The 22,396-nt window shown below is 42.5% G+C and overlaps 1 protein-coding gene and 1 pseudogene across 46 annotated transcripts in view; both read left to right on the plus strand.

Annotated features, from left to right (window-relative positions):
• The window catches only part of LOC306805227 (sorbin and SH3 domain-containing protein 1-like), a 121,880-nt gene that overhangs the window by 91,089 nt on the left and 8,395 nt on the right, over positions 1–22,396 (plus strand). For 22 of the 45 annotated variants that reach the window (XM_079312758.1, XM_079312785.1, XM_079312753.1 and 19 more), the window contains 12 exons: positions 590–655; positions 1,233–1,334; positions 2,689–2,738; positions 5,653–5,828; positions 9,691–9,776; positions 11,310–11,477; positions 12,924–12,970; positions 14,456–14,570; positions 14,682–14,807; positions 15,847–16,041; positions 17,941–18,669; positions 19,953–20,069. In XM_079312758.1, coding sequence (XP_079168884.1) covers positions 590–655; positions 1,233–1,334; positions 2,689–2,738; positions 5,653–5,828; positions 9,691–9,776; positions 11,310–11,477; positions 12,924–12,970; positions 14,456–14,570; positions 14,682–14,807; positions 15,847–16,041; positions 17,941–18,669; positions 19,953–20,069 — 1,977 coding nt within the window. The remainder of the gene's footprint in view (positions 1–589; positions 656–1,232; positions 1,335–2,688; positions 2,739–5,652; positions 5,829–9,690; positions 9,777–11,309; positions 11,478–12,923; positions 12,971–14,455; positions 14,571–14,681; positions 14,808–15,846; positions 16,042–17,940; positions 18,670–19,952; positions 20,070–22,396) is intronic. The other 23 variants (XM_079312765.1, XM_079312767.1, XM_079312768.1 and 20 more) reach the window with 9 other exon arrangements.
• LOC306805240 (sorbin and SH3 domain-containing protein 1 pseudogene) lies at positions 5,835–9,680 on the plus strand (annotated as a pseudogene). Its single transcript has one exon. The product of its transcript is annotated as a sorbin and SH3 domain-containing protein 1 pseudogene (transcript).

Genomic DNA, 22,396 nt, shown 5'->3' on the forward strand with positions numbered 1-22,396 from the left:
CACCCAAACCAGTGAAATAAAAAATAACAGCTCTGCATTCTCATTGCCCCACAATGCCACCCCGGGAAAATCAGCCATTTGTTCACATGGTATGTATTCATACGCTGATGGCAGTGAAAAAGATTTTCCCTTTTCTTTATCAAAGCCCTTGGTTTACCCTTTCCTTTTGAAAAGAAGAATGAGCAAAACAAATGCTTTTTATGACTGTGTGGTTTTCCCTCCCATTTTGTTTTGCTTTTTTGTTAAGAATGCTTTAACCAACAGCTGTGGGCACCCTCTAGAGAGTCCAAAATTCCTTAGAGTACCTTGCAAAAAAATTTCCAAAGACATTACTGAAAACAGCCCCTTCCACATTGCATGTATGTTCCCTTTTGCCCCCCATGATTTCTTGATATTTATGCTATAGCAGATTTATCCCTCTTTCTCTCTCTCTTTCTCTGTTGTGGTTTGTTGTTATTTTATAATTTCTTTTCAGTGTTGATGCAAATTCCCTGTTGTATTTCCCCTCTGTTCTAATCCAATTTCCATATTCTCTGTGATGTCTTTCCTTATCTTCATTTCCTCATTTCCTTCCTCTGCTTTCCATCAGCCTCCAAAAAAGATTTGGGATTATACTCCTGGAGATTGCTCTATCCTTACTAGAGAGGATAGAAAGGTAATTGTGTCTCACGTACGTTGCACTACAGCATCTAGCGCGTATATATGTGTGTATGTGGTTTTCTTTTTTTTTTCTTGTAGCATTGCTTGGGTTTTGTGTGCTTGTGAGTGATTTTTTTTTTAATTGGGCTTGAGCTCATTAGCCTAACAATTAAGTAGCTAGTAAGTTGACTTAATAAACAATTCTTAAATCATAATCAGCCATAATTTAGAGTGGTTGTTTTGCTATCTTGACTTGCAATGATAATTATACTAACAGCATATTGCATATTATTACAGTATCTTTTTGTTTTTCTTTACAGGTGGGTTTTATAACTTTATGGTTTGTAGAAATAGATTCTAGCAGGCCTGTGCATCTCTTGATTTTAATGTTAATTGCCTAAAACGATTTCCTCTATGATGATTGAAACATGATTAATTGCTAGTGATTTTCTATGTATTCCATGCCACCTTCCTCTTTTTTCAATTAAAAAGGCTCTCTTTTTTTTTTTTTTTTTTTTTCAAAATTAACATTCCTTTGGTTTCCCCTAACCCTAAGCATTGTTTTCCCATTCTTCTTCTCCTTCTTTAACCAGAGTGATCTAGAAAAAGACCTCTACCTCTACCAGACTGAGTTAGAGGCAGATTTAGAAAAAATGGAGAAGCTTTATAAAGCACCACATAAAAAGCCACAGAAGGTATTTCCTATTCTTTTCATGCTGCCAATCCCCGTTTCCAAACTCTGTGCTCTAATCTATTCACTGCTGGATGATTATTAAATGAGGTTGGGATAAATAATGGTTCTGAGCATTCTGACTGCATGGCTTGCTGTGTCGCTGTCAGAAATAATAGAATGTGATGCTGAGAATCCAGCTTGAAATCCATTTCAGATACAGTGATTTCCTCTCTCACCCCACCACCACGTTTGCATTCAGCTGCCCCCACCCCCATCCCAGTCCCTGTTTCAGGTTTAGAGTTCAGTGTCTGCAAAAAAAAACCCTCTCTATTTTTCACATGAATAGGCAGCAGCAGCAATCAGCTTAAAATTCTTGGTTGGCGTGTCACGTCATCATCTCGTGCCTTTCAAGCGTGTTGCCATCTACTCTCCCTTCATACAAGCCCCGCTCTCTGCTTGGAGCTCACGCCTACCCAAGATTTTGGATATTCCTGAGAGATTTTACACAATTTTCCTCATGCTGCACCTTGCCATGGCCTTCTAGGGCAGGTCAGCTGCTGCTGCTGCTTCGAGGGTGTGCAGGACTCGAACCATGAAATGATAGATTAATTGGTAGCACGCCATTTTTTCTTTTTTTTTTTCCTGTTGCTGATTTTTTTTTTTAATCTGCGGCATTTCACCAGGACTTGGAAAAGCTGCTTTTTCAAACCCAAGATTTGCTTTTTCTTCCTAGATAGAAATCCTCACATAGATGAGGTGACACCAAATAGAGAATTGCTTCTAAAATTGCCTTCAATTTTTAAATAACATGTCTAAGAAGCGTTAGATGGATTTAAAGCAAGCGGCTAAGAACTGGCTTTTGCTATTGAACCTGTGCAGCTGGCATTGCTTCTCTTAAGTAAGGAAACTGAACTGAAATGTCGCTTTTCTTTTTAGAGCATTGATATTTTTTTTGAACGCTGAGGAATGTATTGTGCTGCAGAAATGTAATACACCTTTAAAGCCAAGGCGGGCAGTGACCGGTTGGGGGAAAGCTTGGGGAAATAATTATGAGCATGTGTCTCCTGGTCATGGCCCAGCTGGTTATCTCTTCTTGCTTTTGGCTTTATTCACAATGACTCATTTGCAGACAAAAGAATAGGCACTGCGAAAAGGCATCGGCTCTGCTAAAAACCTGTCACTGCCCTGAAGGAACTCACGAAAATTGTTGCTTTTCTGCAAAGACATTGACAGCTTAAATTGCATTTAGATTTAAAGCTCAATGTCTCCTATAGGCTAATATTTAAGTAATAGATGGAAAATTACTTAAGCAAGCCTTTTTCTTTCTCCTCACATGTAAATGCATATCAATGACTCCTTTGTTTGGACTTTTGCAGAATACAGCAGGTGTTGCTCCTCTGGAAACTTCCACAGACCATTCTTCCTAGTAAGTTTTTCAATTGCTTGTTGATGTCTCTTTTATCATCTGAGGTCATGTAGGACAGGGTGTTGGGTGCTGGAAATGCTTTGGCTTTTTGGGGGATGGATACAGACAAATGCATATACTGTGAGAATTATAAGTGTGCTTTAGGTGAGTCTGTGTACTGGTGGTACATTGTCTGCTTTTTGATCCAGAATGAATTTTGAAGTGATTACCTGAGTGATTGCATTGTCTAAATAAGATTTGCTGATTGTGCTAGGCAGTGGCTTTAAAAAAAACAACAGATCTTTAACTTCATCTGATGAATTTTGCCAATTGACTGTATCTTCATGCAAGTATCATTATTGTGTGGAATACACAAAAATGGTTTGTTACACATGTGTGATAGATTGGCTGCTCCTAGGTATTCCCTGTAATATGCAACTGATGAAAGGCAGTAATTTTCCAGCCTACAGGAAGGGAATAGTGGTAGGAGTAACAATATATCTCAAAGATCTGTTGAGCACTGCTTTTTCAGCAGAATATGTAATGAACAGTATATACTGTGTAAATGAATTGTTCATGGAGTTGGTTTGTTTTAGAAGAGGAACACACACACAAAATCCAGAGCAAGATGCTGAGCTGTGTTGAGTTACTTGAGCCATCCTGAGAGAGCCAGCCCCTACTGTGAGCCTGCTGCTCTTTGTAATTGTACTGAATACTTGATGGCCATAGGCACAGTGATCCCCTCTATGAGGATGGTTTGTTAAAAAAGGCAGGTTCTCCTCCAGATGTCCATTAATATCATGTGTGTTCACTGCCCCTCTAGGGGCCTTACAGGTCTTCTGTACTTCTTTCAACAGTTTACTTCTGTCTGTGTCCATTCTGCTGGGAAACCCATACAACCACTGCAACTGTTTTGTTTTGGTAGGAAGAAAGCAATAAAATAAATGGAAATCTCAGAGATTAGCATAAATATCTTATGTTTGCAAGCAACTGCTAAGGTTTCTGCTCATGGCAGCACTATCTGTGCCACACAAAGCATTCAGGAATGCCAGTGGAGAGGAAACAAGCTGAGTGTGCTGGGAATGGGACACAAGAGTGAGGCCCAGTAGGGTTGCACATTCTTCCCTGCCCTGCTGTTAGAGAGCAGAGAGAAAAGATAGCTGGAGTTTATTGTTTTGGGGGTTTTTTTGCAGTGTTGCTCTCCCTTCATTCACCTGATGTTGCATGCTGCTTTGGATCTAATATAGTACTGCCTGCTGGCCTGAATAAGGGACCAGCTAGTAAAGAGATTCTGCCAAATTCCTCCTCTGTGTCTCCCAGGTTTAGTCCCAAAAGAGGATTGTTTTAACCCTTTGTTTTTTTTAATAACTAGGATAACAATTAATCTCAGGGCAATCATTATTCCCTGCAGCTGGGTTTCCTCAGGTACCTGACAAAGAGATGCACTCTTTATCAAAGAGATGACCCTGATAAACAATAGCTTTGTAGCTATGGGTCGGTTTGAGCATTGTCTGGGTTGAAAAACTGACAGTATTCCCTTTCTCTTTTGTGATGCTTTTCATGAGCTTCTCCTCCAGAAAGTAATCTCTGGGACTGCTAATGACCTGGCTTTCCTTGTCTGGAAACTAAAGTCATCTTTGTGATCCAGACATTGTCTAATTCCACCTCTATAGCCAGTCCTCTGATGTGTTTAAGGCTTTCTCTTTACCCCAGAAGTACAGCATCTATCCAAAACAAACAGATACATGTCCAAATTTATCCACTGCAAACAGATATAACCACAAACATTTCCAAATTCTCATAAATTTGAATCACTCTTGGACATCAGAATGTCAAATATTCCTATTAATTGGAAAATCTGTATATTTTTATTTTTTCAAATTTTGCAGCAGTCATGCTTTGGCCTGAGAATAGCTTTGTGTAAGACTCCATTTTATTCTGAAGAGCCTGGTTGAGCACAAGAAGTGGTATCAGATTAGCTTAGCTTTTAGGAAAACAGTCTGCCTGACTGCTTAGTTTTTTGCACCTGGAAAGGCCATTTATGGCATGGCATTGTCAGTTATTCTTTTAGAGAGAAAACAGGAAAATCTAGAAATCAGATGTCTAGAAATCAGACCATACTTGTGCTTAGGTTCATGACTAGAAAATGGATTTGCAATAAGCTTCCAGTCTTTGAAAACCTAAGAAATTAAAATTGTACTAATTTTAGCATTCTGTTTATATATGCATGGTAGACCTAGAGTCCAGGATTTTTTGTTCCCTGCAGTAGAAGCCTCTGGCAAAGCTGAACAGAACTGTGTGTATTTGGGAATTTCTCTGGCAATTAAAACAGTATAGAATCTATAGACTTTACTGTTGTTTCTCTGCACAGTCCCTCACCAATGGGCTTCAGAAACTGCTCAGGGAATCTTGAGCTGTAGTGTTGACTGGGAGGCTGAGCTGGGTGAGATGACCTCCTGAGCAGCTGTGCTTTGTAAGCGTGGGACAGGCATAGCTGGTGTTCAAGGAGAGAGAACTGGAAGCTGGAAGGTTTGGTGTATTTCCAGTTAGCCAATGAATTTCCTTGTGTCTGCAAAGAAATCATAGATCAGCTCTGGGACTGTTGTCTCATCTGTAAAATGGAGGAATGCTTTCCTGCTGCCTGTTTCCTGGGGGACTAAGACTGGAGAGTTCCCTCAAATGGAGGATGCTTTGGTAGTGCCAAATGCAGAATACTGCAGAACACTATTGCAGTGTATTCATAACCCCTTCATCAGCAGCAGTTCTTCGTACACAGTCTATTCTGAATCCACAAGTGTAGTTTTCTCTTACTTTGCATGAAGCTTTCAGCAAACAGGTGTGATGTGACCTCCTGGTGTTTTTTTTTTTGTTTTGTTTTTTTGTTTTTTGTTTTTTTTGTTTTGTTTTGTTTTGTTTTGTTTTTTGTGTATTCCAGCTCCTCTTATTCACCCAACTACCATGCAGTGAAGAGGGAGTCAGAGCTAGCTCTGGGAGACCCTGCTGCCTTGGAGAATGAAAGGCAGATTTACAAGAGTGTGCTGGAAGGTGGAGATATCCCATTCCAGGGGCTGAGTGGTCTCAAGCGACCTTCGAGCTCTGCTTCCACAAAAGGTGGGTGGTTAGAACACTGACCTCTTTTCTGTTCTGCACAGTGTCAAAAGCCAGGTGATATGGGCAAACTGTTGCAAGATTTAGAGTCCTATTCAAGCCAGTTGAGATTTATACTGTCCTTCCTCTTTGCCACCCCCAGTGCTCCCTCCTTTTTTCTCTCAGACCACAATGGCCAATATTTTTAATGATGCCTTTAACTGATTCAGGTTCCTCTTCTCTAGAGAGACCAGTTCCTTCCATTCAGCACCTCAGCCACAGCCCACACCCTCATGTTCTTCCTCAAGGCTGCTTAGGCTGGCCTTGCTATCCATCTGCTCCCACTTCCTTGCCATTCTAGAGCCCTTCCCTGCCTTTTATGTTCTTCCCACAGCAGTATCTCAGCAGGCCACACCAGCCTGCTGGCCTGGCTACCCTGGTGTAGCTGGTGCCCTATGCTCCACAGCCTCCTGCCTGCCAGAGGTGTGCAGAGAATGCACTGACACTGAACCTGCTGACACTGAACCAGCAATTGCTGGCTGGACCAGCCCTGCAGGCTCCAGGAATGTGAGCCAGAAGAGACCAATCTCCTCCTCTTCCCTCCCCCTGTTGCAGACTCTCAAAAAGAGACAAGGAAGAGCATGACTCCCATCAGGGAATTGTACTGGGGAATGTATCTCAGAGCCAACTTCAACCTAAAAATGGCTTGAGATGGGGAGAGGACTGGAGAAGGAATGTGCTGGGTTTCTGAACTGCTCTCCCTAAAAATAGTACATCATACCAAAAAGGTCTCTCTGTCTCCGTCTTCCAGCTGTTTTTCAGCATTTCAGGCCTGTAGGGTAGAGAATAAAACTGGATCTGAACAAAAAAAAATCTGTTCAAAAACTTTCCCAAACTGCAATTGAATCTGAATGGTTATTTTGACATTTGAATTTGAACTCAAATCGGAAACAGACCTAAAACCTGCAGTCTAAGCTGAAACCAGACTGAATCCTATTAAAAAAAAAAAAAAAAAAAAAAAAAGAATGTCCTGATTTGACTCCTTGAATTTTAAAGCAACTGTGGCCAACCACATTGTCTGAAGGACACTCAGCTTATTCCTAGTATGGGGAATCTCTAAGCAGGCATCTCTTGGGCAAGGTCAGCTGATGTGGTGTGCTTGTGCTAGCACTGTCAGCCTCCAACTGTTTTCTCCCTCCCAGGAATAAACTGTTTGGCAAGCACTGTGGTGAGACCATAGTAGGTGTGATTACAGGCTTGATATTAAGCCATTTTTGCAATGTTAGTGTCTCTGCATTCTTGCTGACACCCTGATCCTGCCCAGAGTTCAGCTGTCCTTTTCCATGGTGCCACAGCTTCCCTGGAAGTTCATGATGCTTAGCACTTTTTAGGAGGGTACCTTAAAAGTGCTGCAGATCTGCTTCTGGCCAAGCCTCTCATTTTAGAAACATTAGCAGCACTCACCTACTCCTGTAAGCGTGGCTTGTTTTGCAGTTTCTTCCTGCTTTTCTTTATGTTTGGAATTCTGTTTCTTTAAGGTGCATTTTATGAAATCCAAGCATGTTCTTTCTCCTTTCTCAATAGCTTTCTAGCACTTAAGCTAACAGGTTGTATTTATTTTATTCTGCATGCTTACCAGTGGATCGTAAAGGTGGGAATGCTCATATGACTGCACCCTCTTCAGTTAATAGCCGAACCTTTAACACTAGTCATACCAGTATGTTAGGTCACGCATGTAAACATAAGAAGCCCTTATCAGCTGCCAAAGCCTGCATTACTGAAATCCTCCCTTCCAAATTCAAACCCAAACTAGCAGCTCCAGCTGTTCTTGTGCAGGACAAGACGGGTATCTTGCTGTCTCATGAGAAAGCTCAAAGCTGCGAAAACCTTCGTAGCTCCACTGCCTTGTTTGATAATAAAAAGGCTTTCATGGTAGACATAGGGGAAAGCATAGAAAACATCCTGATGAAGTCTAAGCAAGAGTACACCATCAAATCTGGCAGTACCATGAGCCTGCAGGAGTATGGCACCAACTCTAGGAAAGGCTACCTGTTCGCTGCCTCCAGAAGGAGTGGGATGGAGTTTACAGCACTCTATAAAGACATGCACCAGATCAACCGGTCCAGGATCCATTTGGACACAGTCTCCTCCTGCAGCGTGAAGGATATTGCATCTCAGTTTGAGAATGAACCCAAGGACAGGATGGAGCACAGCCTTAGTCGAGAGGATTCAGAGCAGATCCCCAAAGACACCGTTTCCTCTCGTATCAGTGCCTTTGAGCAGCTGATCCAGAGATCCCGATCAATGCCCTCACTTGACTTTTCCATTGGGCAAACCAAACCCACCAGTTCTCTTCAGTCTAAAGCTTGCCTGAGTGCTGCTTACTCTGCAGAGATTCTTCTGGATTTGTCAAAAGCACACCAAGAAGAGAAGGACGTTCCCAGCTTTGCAGATAAATCCTCCCGCTCCTGCAGCAATGTGGAGGACACGGCTTCGGATATCAGTGATGTCATCCCTATGGACACACTTTCAGCTTGCACTGATGAGATAGATCTTCTCTCAAATGCCTCCAATGACAGTGGCAGCAGCAGCAGCAACCTGAATGGGCCTCAGAAGCATAAAATCAACAGATGCAAAGGCACATGCCCAGCTTCCTATACCAGGTTCACTACCATCCGAAGGCATGAACAGCAGCAGGCCTCCAGGAACCCTGATTCCAAAGGGGATATCTGTGGGGACAAGCACATGCTCCCCAGAAATGTGTACCTAATGAGCCCACTCCCGTTCCGATTGAAAAAGCCCTTCCAACACAAATCCTGCAGAACTCCTCCCCCAGACTGCCTGGCCAGCCTGGCAGTGCCCAGCCCTGAGAACCCAGACGAACCCACACAGCTGCAGGGGAGTGTAGGAAGCAAGAGCCACCACTCCCAGCACCAAGCTTGCTCCAGAAGCGGGCCTCTTGCTCCCAGGCGCCTGTCCTCCTTTGACATTGTGGAGAGGCTTGGCTACTTCCCCACCATGGGGTCTAGCCAGGATAGCTTCGTGGGCCGGGCTGGCACTCCTGACTCCTTAAACAATGGGAACCCTGTTTCATATGCCCTCTACCACAGCCTGGACACAAACAACAACCCGCAAAGTGAACTTGGGACGTACCTAGGAGGTGGTTTTTGTGTATTTTCCGGTGTCTCTTTATCTGTCTTCTTTCTTCCATTCTCCTCCTCTTTTCTTCCACAGCCCTTGCATTTTACATCCCACCTTCACACCCTCTGACTCTCTGGTTTTTTTCCCCTAGTGTGTCTAATGTTCTTTTGCGTGTCTTGCTGAGCAGTTTTGTTCAGGGCTTGTTAACAGCTGCACTTCTGAGAAACAATTTCCGCTGCATTTCTAATCACATCAGGTCCAGTTTATCTCTCAAGCAGCTCTGGGGATGCGAGATTCTCAACATGAGATATTTCTAGTCCTGTATCATTTACACACATGGGAATTATAAACCAAACCCAGATGTTTGCTTAAAGGAGTAGTTTCTCAAGGTCTAGTTGTGTGTGTGTGCGTGTGTGTGTGTGTATATTAAACTTTTCTCAACAGTAAAATGCCAAATCATACTTTGATGGCAGTGAATCTTTTCTTCACAAAGTCCTTCTATGTCTTTACTCTTCCCTGTATCATTATTTTCTGCCTGTTCTTGGATCTTTGTTCACATGTACAGCCCAAAAGGGAAAAAAATGAATAAATTTTCAACATCTGATTGGCAATTTGGTCAATGGCAATTGAGAATCCTTACTGTCGTAATGGAAACAAATAGTTTAAAAATATCTATTTTTTTCCTTTCTGGTTATGCTAGATAAATCCATGTGTATTTTAACTTCCTTATGTTGTTTTGAAGTAGATTCAGAATCACCAAGGCATTTTGCACCAGTTGATTACATGGAAACTCCAGAAGAAATTCTCCGCAGGCGGCATGATGATAAAGAGGTAATGTCCTCCTTTATGGTCTTGTAACAGTGGTAGCAGCTCCACAGTCAGGAAATACAGCATTCAGCATTACATAAGGACAGCTTCTGTGTCCATGGCTAAGTGTCCTGGAAGTTAGAGTAACAATCAGTAACTAGTATGTTTTACTTTCAATATTCCCTGCCACTGATTTGTTGTATAATGTGTATAGTCCAGTTCAGCTTGTTTTAAATAAACCTGATGGTTCTTATCAATTGCATAAAATTACATATAGGGGCTTTAAGTAATATAAAAAGGTAGGAAATGAATGTGAGAAGTACAACACTCTAGTACTTGCAGAAAAAGAGGGGTAATCTGTAATTGTTCTTCATGCATGACTCAGTATTAATCAGACTGGTGAAAACACTGTTTTTCCTGTGGGGGTCCTCAAGTGTTGAATAGCAAGTGTAAGATGTTTTAAGCTATCAGAAAGTGGTAAGTTTTCCCCCAGTGCAAGCTAGAATTCTTTATGGTGTCTGAAGTCATTGTCAACAGAATGTAGCGGTTGTTTTTGAAATGGCTGGGTAACAGTGGGACAAGCTGAAATAATAGGAAAGCCACAAAGACTTTCCAGCACTGACTGTATTCAAGCTGAGTTAAAGAAGTTATGAAGTGCTTGTTTTCCTGGAAGATGGAATTAATTTCTTCTGCCTGGGGGGGAAAAAAGTTTTGCTTTTAGTGTTACCTTTCTGAGTTCAGGTAATGTTTATATGTGCTTTGAAATAGGTAAAACCTGCTCCTAATTCCTATGTGAAAAATAGGTTTTGCTGTCTTGTCCTGTGAAAGTTAGTAATTCCTCCCTTCCAAAATTCAACGTGAAAACTCATGTAACATTCAAAAACCTGAATTCAGAAAGATTTTCTGGTTTCAAATTAGTTAGCACATCTGAACTCTTCAGCCTACAGTCAGCGTTGGAAGGTTGAAGAATCCTTCTGTGCAGATACACAAGAACGTTTCCATTTAATGTGCCAGAGACCTTAGAAATCAAAAATAATTCTTAGGTGTTTATTTACTTTGTCTTACAAAGTGTGTTACATGAGCCCAAAAGAAGTATGGGGGAACCTGAGTGTGATTAGGCATTCTCCCAAGCTCCTTGCAAGGCTTAGGAGAAGTTGGTGCCTCAGAACTCAATGAGGCTGATTCAGGTCTCTTGAAAGTCAATGAGAGATACCTCTTTTTGGTTGAAGGGGGTTTGGATCAGATCTCTGCATTATCAGCCATCTTTGAAGCTCCTAAGACCTGCTCGAAACTTAGAAAAACTCCTCATTGACTTCCATCAGCTTTGGATCAGATCCTCTGTGTGAGCTAGATTTCAGTTATGCCATAGTGATGATGTGCCTTGTGTGTTTGTAAAACAAAAGGGTAATATTTAGTTAGTAGAAACAATATTTGATACTGAACTGTAGAGCTCCAGCTATTTGCAGGGACCTCAGGAATCTTAAGTCACATTTATGGCAGCTTTTGAATGCCTTTAACTAAATGATTTACTGCCCATTTTATGCAATTTTATGGCAGAAACTTTTAGAGGACCAGAGACGGCTTAAACGTGAGCAAGAAGAAGCTGATATTGCCGCTAGAAGGCACACAGGGGTTATTCCAACGCACCATCAGTTTATCACTAATGAACGATTTGGGGACCTCCTAAATGTAGACGATACAGCAAAGAGGAAATCTGGGTCAGAGGTCTGTTTTAGTTACCTCAGTCTGCTGCTTGACCCAAAGCAATAATTGCCTCTCACAATGTTGTGCTTTAGGCCGACATTAGCTCTTCAGAGAATGTCGTTTGTTGTTTTTTTTCTCCACCTTCCCCTTTCCCATTCTGGCTTCATTTAGATCTGCTTTGACTTTTATGCCTGGTAAATTAATTGATATCTCTATACCAAGCTGCATATATTAAAGCATGCCTGCTGAGAATTGCTGGTGCACACCTGTGATGCATGCCTTTAAATATCAGCTACTTAGTCAATCAAAGGCAATCTACATCTTTTGCATCATATTGCTACATTGTCTTCTTGTCTGTGCCTTATGCTTAGAAACTTCATGTCTTGTTGATCCTGGCCATGGGCTGTCACATAGGTTTTTTTTAAGAAATACAAGATTTCTTCTCTTGAAATATGCTTAATGTCCTTTAGAAACAATCAGAAAAAAGTCTCTGCATGTTTCACTGCATACAACCTGGTTGGACTTTCTGAAAGAGACAAAGGAGGAGGTACATATTTTTTCTATGAGCCCAAGGCACTTTTCTGAAGGGCTGGATGTTGTGTCCAGGTGTTATGGCCAGATGCCTTTCCTGCCTCCCATGGATTGCTGCTGGGCTCTTGACAGCAGCTCTGTTTCCCCAGAGAAGCTGCACTGTGGTGGTGGGTGAGGTTCTCACCATGTGGATGGAGTACACCTGTCTGCCCTTTAGTTTCAGATGCTCTGGAGCCTCATTAATGTGACTGCTTTGTATTTTATGCTCTGTTACCAAAATGACTTTAAAATTGTCTGAATATTTTGTGGCAATTAGAAAATCAGCCAAGGAAACCTTTAGAGCCCAGGCCTGCTGTCAACATACATTTTGGTTCTTTAGCCACTGAAGACCCTTTTTAAACATGTGCCTAATTTATTCATATTTCCTCTTCACCTTTGTCTCTTTCCTACCAATTGATACAGAGTACATGGGTCACATTGCAGTATTCAGCAGGGACAGGTAATAATAAGAGCCTCATCAAATAATATCCTACTGTTTTTCCAAGATTGTATATTTTCTTTCTCCATTCAAATGTCAAGAGAATTTTGGTCCTGGAGGCCCAGTAACTGTAGTTACTGGAGCAGCTCTCATTCATCAGGGTTAGTCACATTAAAAGTTGACTGCTGTTAAATCCATTTCCTGTAGATCTCCTAATTTCTGCTGTGCCAGAAGTTGGCACTTTGTGTCCTGCTGGAGATGCCCATCCAGCATATTTGGACTGTAATATCAGTTGCACGCAAGCTTGTAGCAGAATACCTGCATTCAATTTCCTTCCCATGCTAATCTTAGCTATAGAAGAGTTTGGGTAATGTTCCTCAGAAGAGGGTTGAAAACCTAGTTATTATTTTAATGTATTGATTTTCTTTTTTTTTTTTTTTTTTTTTTTTAATCTCCAGATGAGACCTGCTAGAGCCAAGTTTGACTTTAAAGCACAGACACTAAAGTGAGTACAATCTGCTGTTCCTACCTGGAGTGTTCTTCCTGCGTTTTTTCCCCTAGGATGCAGCATTTTTTAAGTGTCATGTAGTTGGTTTCACATTTTAGGGTGTCTTTCCAGTTCTTAAGGCAAAATTATCCATAGTAAGGCAGGGAGAAGTAATTTGAACCTTGCAGGTCATAGCATCTAAAGGACCTTCAGGAAAATATCTTCTTTCTTGGTGCATCTCTATCCCACACGATTTTTAGGACAAACCTACATTCTTTACTGCATCAAGTGAGTGCTCTGCCCTGTGGGTGGAGCCATAGGGGAGGAACATCCTTTTCACATCCTTTTCACTGTTGGAAAGATAGCCCATGGACAAAACTTAAACAGATGCCTAACTTCAAGCATGTGTGCCCCTGAATTGTTGTTTTCCTGATTCAGGACACAGAAGTGTGCAGAGTGGTCACTGCTCTCTGGCATCTATGGATACATCAGCAGATGTTTCAGATATCATTGTTGTACCTCCAAGCCCTGTTGTGGTCCTTTGGGTGAATCCCATGGCACTACTTGTTCTTTTTTGGGAAGACTGCTGTGAAGAGAAGGCCTGGAAAGCCTCTCTCTCAACATGAGCCTGGATAAGCTCTCATGTTAACATTGCTGGGGAGGGAAGAAAGAACAGAATTTAGTGAAGGACCTGCTGGTTTTTGTCTCATGAGCTAATGTCTTGAGAATATTTTTTTATATGTTCTATAGGTGATGGTTTTTAAGAATTTAAATAGCATCTCCCCAGCACCTATAATAAAACTGAGGCAGATTAGGCGTAGCTGTTGTTGAGTAGAACATAACCAGAGTGCCAGACAAAAGTAAAGCAGAGCTTGTAAAAATGGTCTTGGAAATGGCTGTGTTGTTTATTTTTCTCTGGGGACCCAAGTAGTAAGTTTATGAGCCTAGTGCGAGCTGGCCACAGTTCTTCAAGTCACAGACATTCATAATTTTAGCACTGCTGTGGAGTGAAATTCCAATTTTCAGCCCAGTTGAGGTCAGTGATTGCACAATCACAGGCTGATGATCAGTAATCATAGCAGGATCAACTTTGCTATGTGAGTATGTTAATCTAATCAAACTAGCTCAGATTCAAATCATGTGTCTCTTTGGAAGGCGCTTGTTATATGACTGTTTCAAAACAGGAATTGAGGGCTGCTCATCATATCCAATGTGGAAAGTAGCCAGTGTCATATTTGGCTCAAGCTTGACCCCATTGCTTCTGGAGAGTTTGTGGTAATTAGGGCCCTCACAGGCCAATTTTTTTGACAGAATGCCCAGAGGACAAGAGAGGTCCTACACATCACAGTATTAACAGAGTAATTCTCAGTGTTTAGCTTGTGCTTTGGGTGAAGCATGATGTGTATCAACATGCTGGTGCACACCTAGGGATTGCTGGACAGAAAAAGAACACACCTGTTCTCCTCCAGTGAAGTTCTGATGGAGTGCTTGTGTTGTTAACAGGGAACTTCCTCTGCAGAAAGGAGATATTGTTTACATTTACAAGCAGATTGACCAGAACTGGCTCGAAGGTGAACACCATGGCAGAGTTGGCATCTTCCCACGATCATACATAGAGGTAGCTGCTTTCTTTGCAGGTGTTCTCTTTGTCCACTCCCTTTCTGCCTGCCAGACACCAATTTATGGGCTTTGTGTATGAGACTTAGCTGATTCTGTTTGTTCATTCTAGCTCCTTCCACCAGCTGAGAAGGCTCAACCCAAAAAACCGTTGCCATTGCAAGTATTGGAATATGGAGATGCTATTGCCAAGTTCAACTTCAATGGGGATACCCAAGTGGAAATGTCCTTCAGGAAGGTGGGACTTCTGTTGTGTTGATGAATTGAATCAAGATATGATGATGTTTTTTAGCACTAGAAGCTTGCAATTTCCAAATGAAAGCACTAGTAAAATGAACTCTGTATTCAGGAAGTATTCCTCCTCATCATCCATGTTTTTAATCCACAGTCATTATGTAGTGCATTGCAATTTTTGTTGCAGGTAGGCTAAATCAAAAAGTGCCAATTGTTTCCTTAGGTCCAGCTGAGAAGAAACTTTGAACACAAGTGCTGGAAACCTGGTTCTGCAATGCAAATTAGATACTTGGTGACTGGTCTTTCCAGGTTGATTAGATTCAGTGGAGGTGCACACAGCTATGTGGTGATGGCAATTTAAAAAAGAAGGGAACTGGATTCACCTTCCCCATACTACAAGCCAAATCCTTGAGCAAGCCAGGTTCTGTGGTATTGAAGTGACTGGCTGGACCTGACTGCAGAGTGAAGGTGTGGGAAGAGATTGTGTAATAGCTGTTCAGAGAAAAGTCAGCCATATTTAGATGAAGTAGCAGAATTTCTCCATCTAGACCAGCTTTCTGTTTTGATGCTCAGATTAGATCTTCTCTGTCTTCTCTTTTAATTATATATGAAGGTGAGGCTTGCAGTATGTATTAAGGATCTGGAAGTCAGTTTGTCAGCAAAACTGGAGAGACCATTGAGAGACCTAGGTTAAACTGCAGACCTGTGCATATTTTCTGTACACCTCATACACTTGAGAGTCTTATGGTCAGCCTGAAACTGCTGGTTTCCATTTTTAACTGGCTTTAGCAAGAAGGGTCTTGAAAATGTGAGCATAACTGAGTTCTGTAGACAGACCGAGTCAGCACCAGAAGATGGCAATTTTTTTCTTTCGCTGAACTGAAAAATATAATTTCCTCCCAGAGCTTAGGGTTAGGATAATTGGAAATAGGCTGAGAGCCACCAATTATTTTCAGTCAGCTACACCAAGATTAAAAATGTAGTCTACTTGGGAATGATGAAACATGTTAAAATCAGAGCTACATTGCTGTTCCTTCCCGCAGGGCGAAAGGATCACGTTGATTCGGCGGGTGGATGAGAACTGGTATGAGGGCAGGATCCCTGGCACCAGTCGCCAGGGCATCTTCCCCGTCACTTACGTGGAGGTTCTCAAGCGGCCGGTGGTCAAGAACGCCATTGAGTACCCCGACCCGCCGGTGTCCCTCTCCCCCAGCCGCAGCATGACAGCTTCACCACAGGTACTGGCACAGGTGCAGCCAGGTTCAGCACCTTGAAAACAGTGGGGTATTGCCATTCTTGTGCAAGAAGCAGTAGCTGAAAGCAAGCTGTATTTAAGGCTAGAATTTGGTGCCATAAAGCCATGTGCTCCCTGCAGTGAGCTGCAACTGCAGGAAAAGGTGATGCTTCATTTTCCAGAAAGGTTAATGAATAGATCATTTGGGGATTTGGAGACTCAGCTTTTTATCTCTGATATGTAGCTTGAATCCAGGCCAGGTTGAAAGGGTTGCAGTTCACAGCCACGTGATTGAATTTCACTGCCAGAGATTGAGTGAATTAGTGATCCAGCTTCTCTTGATTGTGTGTTTACACTTCACACACCTTTACTGTGATGAGGGCAATTTTATATTAGAAGTGTCATAGTGTTCTGGCTTGATGTTATGATTAGCTCCTCTCCCTGCCCTGTAAGGTTTTAAGAAGTGCTGCAGTTTATAAGAGTAGTTATATTGATCCCAGTCAGCTTGAATTAAGCTGTATACCTGCCTCTGTAGGATCTAACTCATGACCGAGGTTTTTGGAGACAGTCAGGAGAACAGCCTCAATTATTTGAAACTGCTGCTAAATGAACTCATGTTTTGAGAGCAGGTCAGTCTGGGATCTTCCATGAATATTAGATTCATTATAAACTATACTGCAGTTCAAAGCAGAAATCAAAATGGCAGCAGGTAATTATCTGGGAATACCAGAATGTTTGCCATGGCAAACTTATCAGGGAGACAGTGAGTCTCTAAATCCCTTTGTTTGCTCCCATCCTGCAAATATTCATGGCAGAGGAAGTCAGCATTCATGTCTGGGTCACGGCCACAAGGTTCTGGTGCATCTCCCTCTCAACCATGGGACTAAAACAAGGTCAAGACTGCAAGAAACATAAGTGCAGAATTGGGACTGGGAGAAAGGGCTATATGGTACAGAAAGGACAGGAAAAAAGATGCCATGACTCATGCCTGTTGTGTGTCTGGATCTTTCCTAAAAGGAGTGGTTTTAGTCTTAGCCAGTGTGTAAAGGGGAAAAATAGTGGGTGTCAGCTGAGCTTTTCTGTGAGCTTGGCAGCCTCTCCATAGCTGTGGCCTGTCTTCCACAAGCTCCCTGCAAGCTTCTCCCTTTGATGGAAGGGATCATATCCACCATTTTTTAGATTCCTTTGCTATTCTTTTGATTCCTCCCCTATAAAGTCAGTACTCCCCCTAGTTTTTTGTGTGACTTGACTGAGAATTCAGAAACAGTCTGACCAGTGCTAATGTAGCTCTTCTCACTGATGCTGCTGGTGGTAAAAGCAAAGGGCCAGACTTGGTAGTGTATTCTGCCCTTATAAACACAGGACCTATTTTAGTGACCTGAAGAACAAATAGCTACAGCTGGCTTTTTTGATCCATTTCTCCTATGCAGCTTCTGCAATGCCTGTTTCCTGAGGAGCAGGAATTACTCATGCTGGAGTTGGATAAAGTCAAAGTTCATTGCAGCAATGAATTCTGGCTGGATCCACAGTGTGAGTTGCTGGCAACTCAGCTATTGCTTCCAGGCCAGTCAAAAGCTGCATTCTGCCATCGTGATGGTGGCTTCAACTGCTCCCTGAGGGACTTAGGGCTTACAGTAAGAAGTAAGAGGCCACAAGGTGTTTTGTGTCTGGGACCTTGGCAAAGGCTGGAGGAAGGTATTAGCAGCACAGACACAGGCTGGACTCTGTGGTTGGAGTAGCTGTGGACAGCACAGCATCCGTAGAAAACTTACACACGTGCTCACAGATCTGCTTCTTTCCACACTTGCTCTCTCTCCTTTTACTTTGGCTTGGTTTTGTATTTTCCTTTATTATTTTTTTGTTCATTTCTTTCTTTTTCTCTCCTGCTTTTGTCTCCTTCAAGTCTCCCAGCTCTGAGCTGCTCCATACTCCAACTCCTCCGCCTTTGCCTTTTGCGCGCCGCGCTTTGTCTCCAGAGGTGCAGGCGGTCACATCCGAGTGGATTGCTCTGACCGTGGGAGTGTCTCCCAGCACCACTCCTGCCATAACTCCTCCATTGCCTCCTCTGCCTGAAGCCTCCCTCTCTCACACTGACTATCTCTCGCCTTCTGCTGCAGCCAGCCCTTCCCCTACAGGCAGCCTCCACCATTCTCATCTCTCTGGCTCCTCGACTCCCAGGTCCATTAAATCCCCATTGCCCTCTTCCTCATCCAGACCTCAGTCCTGTGCCCGCAGTTTCTACCAGGCCACTCCACAAAACGAAGACAAGTTTGTTGACTCCCCTTCTCCCAGCGTGACTTACTCTAACTCCTCTCCCTGGGCAGTGGAGAGCCCTGAAAGCGTCCTCGCAGAGCAGCGTGACAGCACTGCCAGCCCAGCCTGGCTGCAAAAGACAGGAGAGGGCAGCAGCCGCGCTGAGCAGAGCGCTCACGCTGCCCCCAGGATCTCTGCTGAGCGCTGCCTGAAACCATCCCAGCTAGACATGCGTGCGAGCCCAGAAAGGAGACCTCTGGGTTCCTCTGAGGACAACCAGTTGTGTCAGGAGCTAATGGCTATTGTTCAGGGAGGTAAAACAGAGAAAAGAGACGTGAGGAAAGGTGATACGGGGAAGTTTCAAAGCGGGGAAAAGAAGGTACTTCTGCATGTGTGTGTGCTGCTCTGAATTGCTGATTTTGTTTAACTGGTGGGCTGAGGTTTGTGCTGCTCTGCTGGTAAAGCAGAGCCAGTGGCTGCCACATGTCATTTTGATGATCCTAAGACATTTTTTCAGGAGTCACCAGTGGCATTCACTTGATAGCAGATGAAAAAGTTTTGGAAGAGGGCTCAAGTGCAGTGTAGAGGAAATTATTTTAGAATGAATAACCCAAAACTGACACAATCAGTCACATCTAATGAGGTGATTATCCCAGATAGCAGCTATTACTAGATATATCAGATGAAAGCATCACACAGGCCCACTGTGTAGAATACAGGCAATTTCTTGCTAATCAGAGATTTTACAGTGTGCGTTGAATATTTTGTTTTTGTTTTTGTTTTTCCTAAAGCCAAGAACTGAAAAGCATTTTAAACATAAGCCTGGCTCCTAGAATCATGAAAGGTGTCCCCTGTTGATCCTGGAGCCTATGGTTTAGTGAACCTTAGTCTGCCATATGCATGACTAAGGGAGTCTTGATTGTTATCTATGTACTGAGAGGAAGCTATTACCTTTGAATTTCTGAAATTATATGAATGGCTGTAGCCACAAATGATAATTAGACCTAATGATTCTTCCCCCCAAGATTTTTTTAGTTATATGTAGGTGTATATTACAATTAGAGGAAGCACAGAGGGAACTTCCCAGCAGCTTCTACAACATTATCTTCAGCCCTCAGTCCTTGTATAGGATATATGCTTTACTTTGCAGCTCTTCATTGCCTTGGGGCCCATTGTGGGATACAGCTAGCCCAATTACATTATAGTACCCCAATGAGTGTAAGTTTGGAGGATTTGAAATATAGAATTCTAAATACTGTCTTGGATGCACTGCAATAGCTTCCATGACATACCCCATCTAGCCAACATTAAATAATGAGAAAACAGGGTTTCCAAGATGACATGTTTCACACTGGGAAAACTTATGACAAATAATTCGATTTCTGCTTGAATAATAACCAGTCTACTGGGACCTGTGTCAAGACTGTACTATTTATCATCCAGATATATTTTAGTAGCATTTTTTAGACTTAACCTGCATGTTTAAAACTGAGTGAGGTAGTCAGCTCAGACAAACCAACTAGAAACTGCACTTGTCCTTGCATGGAGTTACTGTTGCTGTGTGTGCTTCAAATTTACTGGAGAGTAGATGCTCTTATCACTGGCAGTGGTTGTGATAAGGGAGTATGTGCCAAGCTGACCAATTTTTCTTTTCTTCAAAAGACTGCAGACTCAAAAGTATTCTCTTCATCTACTCCTCTCTCTTCCTCTATCCTCTCTTCCTCTACTGTCACAACACAGCCACCTCCCAGACTTACACGCAGAGTCAATAAGCCACAGGTAATCATCTTTGCTGATTACTCTTCCATTACTTAAAGTTGTTTCCATGCCATGCCATTGTTTTGTCATATGCTTATTTAGCCACTCATTGATTACACAGGTGAGATAATTTTTCTTTAATTTAGAATTGTTATTTAAAAAAGGAAAAACTACTTCTAGGCTGTGCAGAAGGGCAGGCATGGGCAGAATCTTCAGCTGCTGCAAATCTACATAGATCAAGTCTAGGTTTCTGCTTGTTTGTACCAGCTGAGGATCTGTTTATTGGTTCCTCTAAAAGATTAACTCAGACTTTGCTTAGCTCTGACATTGAGCTCCTACAGCTTGATTGCACTATTAGGCAGTGTTGGTACCATTCTTAGCAGGAATGGTGTAGCATAAGAAAATTTGATTCAGGTATTGTTTAACCACCTGATATCAGGATACAAGGTTTGAGCATCTCAGTGCTGTGGATAAGGTATTCACAACTTGGTATCCACAATGCAGGGGCCCGCTCTGGTCTCCTCAGGTAGGATGCAGAAGTTCTAAGCTCTGTTGCTGAGGGCTACAAATGTTTTTAAGGGTCTGTGCAGCAAAGCACAGCCTCAGCACTGTGCCCAGAGTGTGGGAATGAGCAATGCTTGCATCTGCTGGTGCCTCATCAGTCCTTCGAGGCAGCTTCCACAAGATGGCAATATTTGAAACAGAAAGTTTACAATTAGCAAAAACTCAACTGAGTTTGTAGTGATGGATATTGGGGAAGCAGTCTTTGGCTTGATCAGTGAACCAGGCAAGTATCTCATGCAGAATGAATGTGGGAAGTAGTTGCCAATGTTACTTACTTTCTTTATTATTTTAAGAGAGAGAGAGCTTAAACCGTGAAATTTTCCTTACTCATTTTTCTTCCACTTGAAGCTTGCTTAACTTTTTACTGAACAACCATCTCCTGCTTCCCTTTCACTATCTGAATCCAATAGAATACATATTCTGTTTGATGTTAAAAATTCATATAAGTTTCCTATGTTGACCTTTCTCCTGAGCTTTGATCTGCTTTGTCCTGCTGGTGTTTGCACTGGATATATGTGATCCAAAAGAGCAGGAACAAAGAGACACATTTAGACAGAGATGCTTCTCTCCAGTGATGATTAGCACACAGTTCTATTCTGGGTGTTCCACCTGGTTGTAATAAGACCCCATGGCCTTTCTTTGGAGTCAAAGTCAAGTCAATGTTTATATTTTATATGCCTTGACAGTCATGGCATTGTCAGTGTCAAGTTAAAACTGTGTGTGACATTAGCAGTAGTCTTGACCTCCTTTTCAGCTCTAGGTCCGCTGTTATTTAGGGAGCAGGAGTGGTATTTATATCTGCAAATGGCTTCTCATTGTGATCCATACAGAGGCTGATGGTTTCAGCAGAACTTCAGGTATACCCTGGAGGCACTTCAAAAATCTGTACCTCTCAACTGATTATAATCAAATGAGAAAAACACTTAGCAGACATGGAAATGAGACATTACATTTTGGTTTTCCTTCCATTAATGCCCATCCCTGGTGTTTGAGGTACTTTATGATTCGGAATTTTAGGTTTCTTTCTTATTATGAATAACCTCTCCAGTTATGAAATTCTGACCCAGGGTTATTTGCAGATTCAAGACCCTTTGGTATAGGACTGGTGTAAGGACTGTGTTCTTACCTGTTACGTTAAGTAAAAATATAAATTGCATTGGCTCTTTAAACTGTTCTGAAGTTCCATTTCAGGGAACCTGCAGGAATTTTCCATTCTAATTCCTGTTCTACTCAGGATCCTGTTAGCACAATGTGACAGTCAGCATTGGTGCCAGCAAGTGTGTGAGCAGTGTGGTGGCTTTGGCCCTGGGGTTGGACTGCAGCTGTGGGGGAGGAAGGCAGGATTGGCTGGACAAGGACAGGATTGGTGCCCCTGTATCAGCAACATGAGGGGTGTTGGTGGGACCCATCTACTCCTTTGCATTGTACAGAACCACTGTATCAGAGTGGTAATTTCACCTGCTTTCAGCTGGTAGAGAGGTGAGCATATGAGGTGGATGTTCAGCCCCCATGTTCTCCAGCACAGGCCAGCTACCTCAGCATGTTCCTTGCTCTGCACCATGTACAAGATAAACTTTTATCTCCTCCAGTGGTTTTCTGTTGCTCTACAGATTGAGCATGCCAGTGTTTCTGCCAAGTGCTTGCTATCCAAGGCAGAGCTGGACAACCTGCAGCAGGCATTGGTACCTGTTTTCCAAGGAAAATGCCTTTTTCTGCTGTAGGACCCAGCCTTCAGCTTCTGATTCATAGTCCAGGGAGTCTTTGCACTGATGATGACAGCCTTC

Source organism: Erithacus rubecula, assembly GCF_903797595.1.
Source record: "Erithacus rubecula genome assembly, chromosome: 9".
In the NCBI taxonomy this organism is placed as follows: domain Eukaryota; kingdom Metazoa; phylum Chordata; class Aves; order Passeriformes; family Muscicapidae; genus Erithacus; species Erithacus rubecula.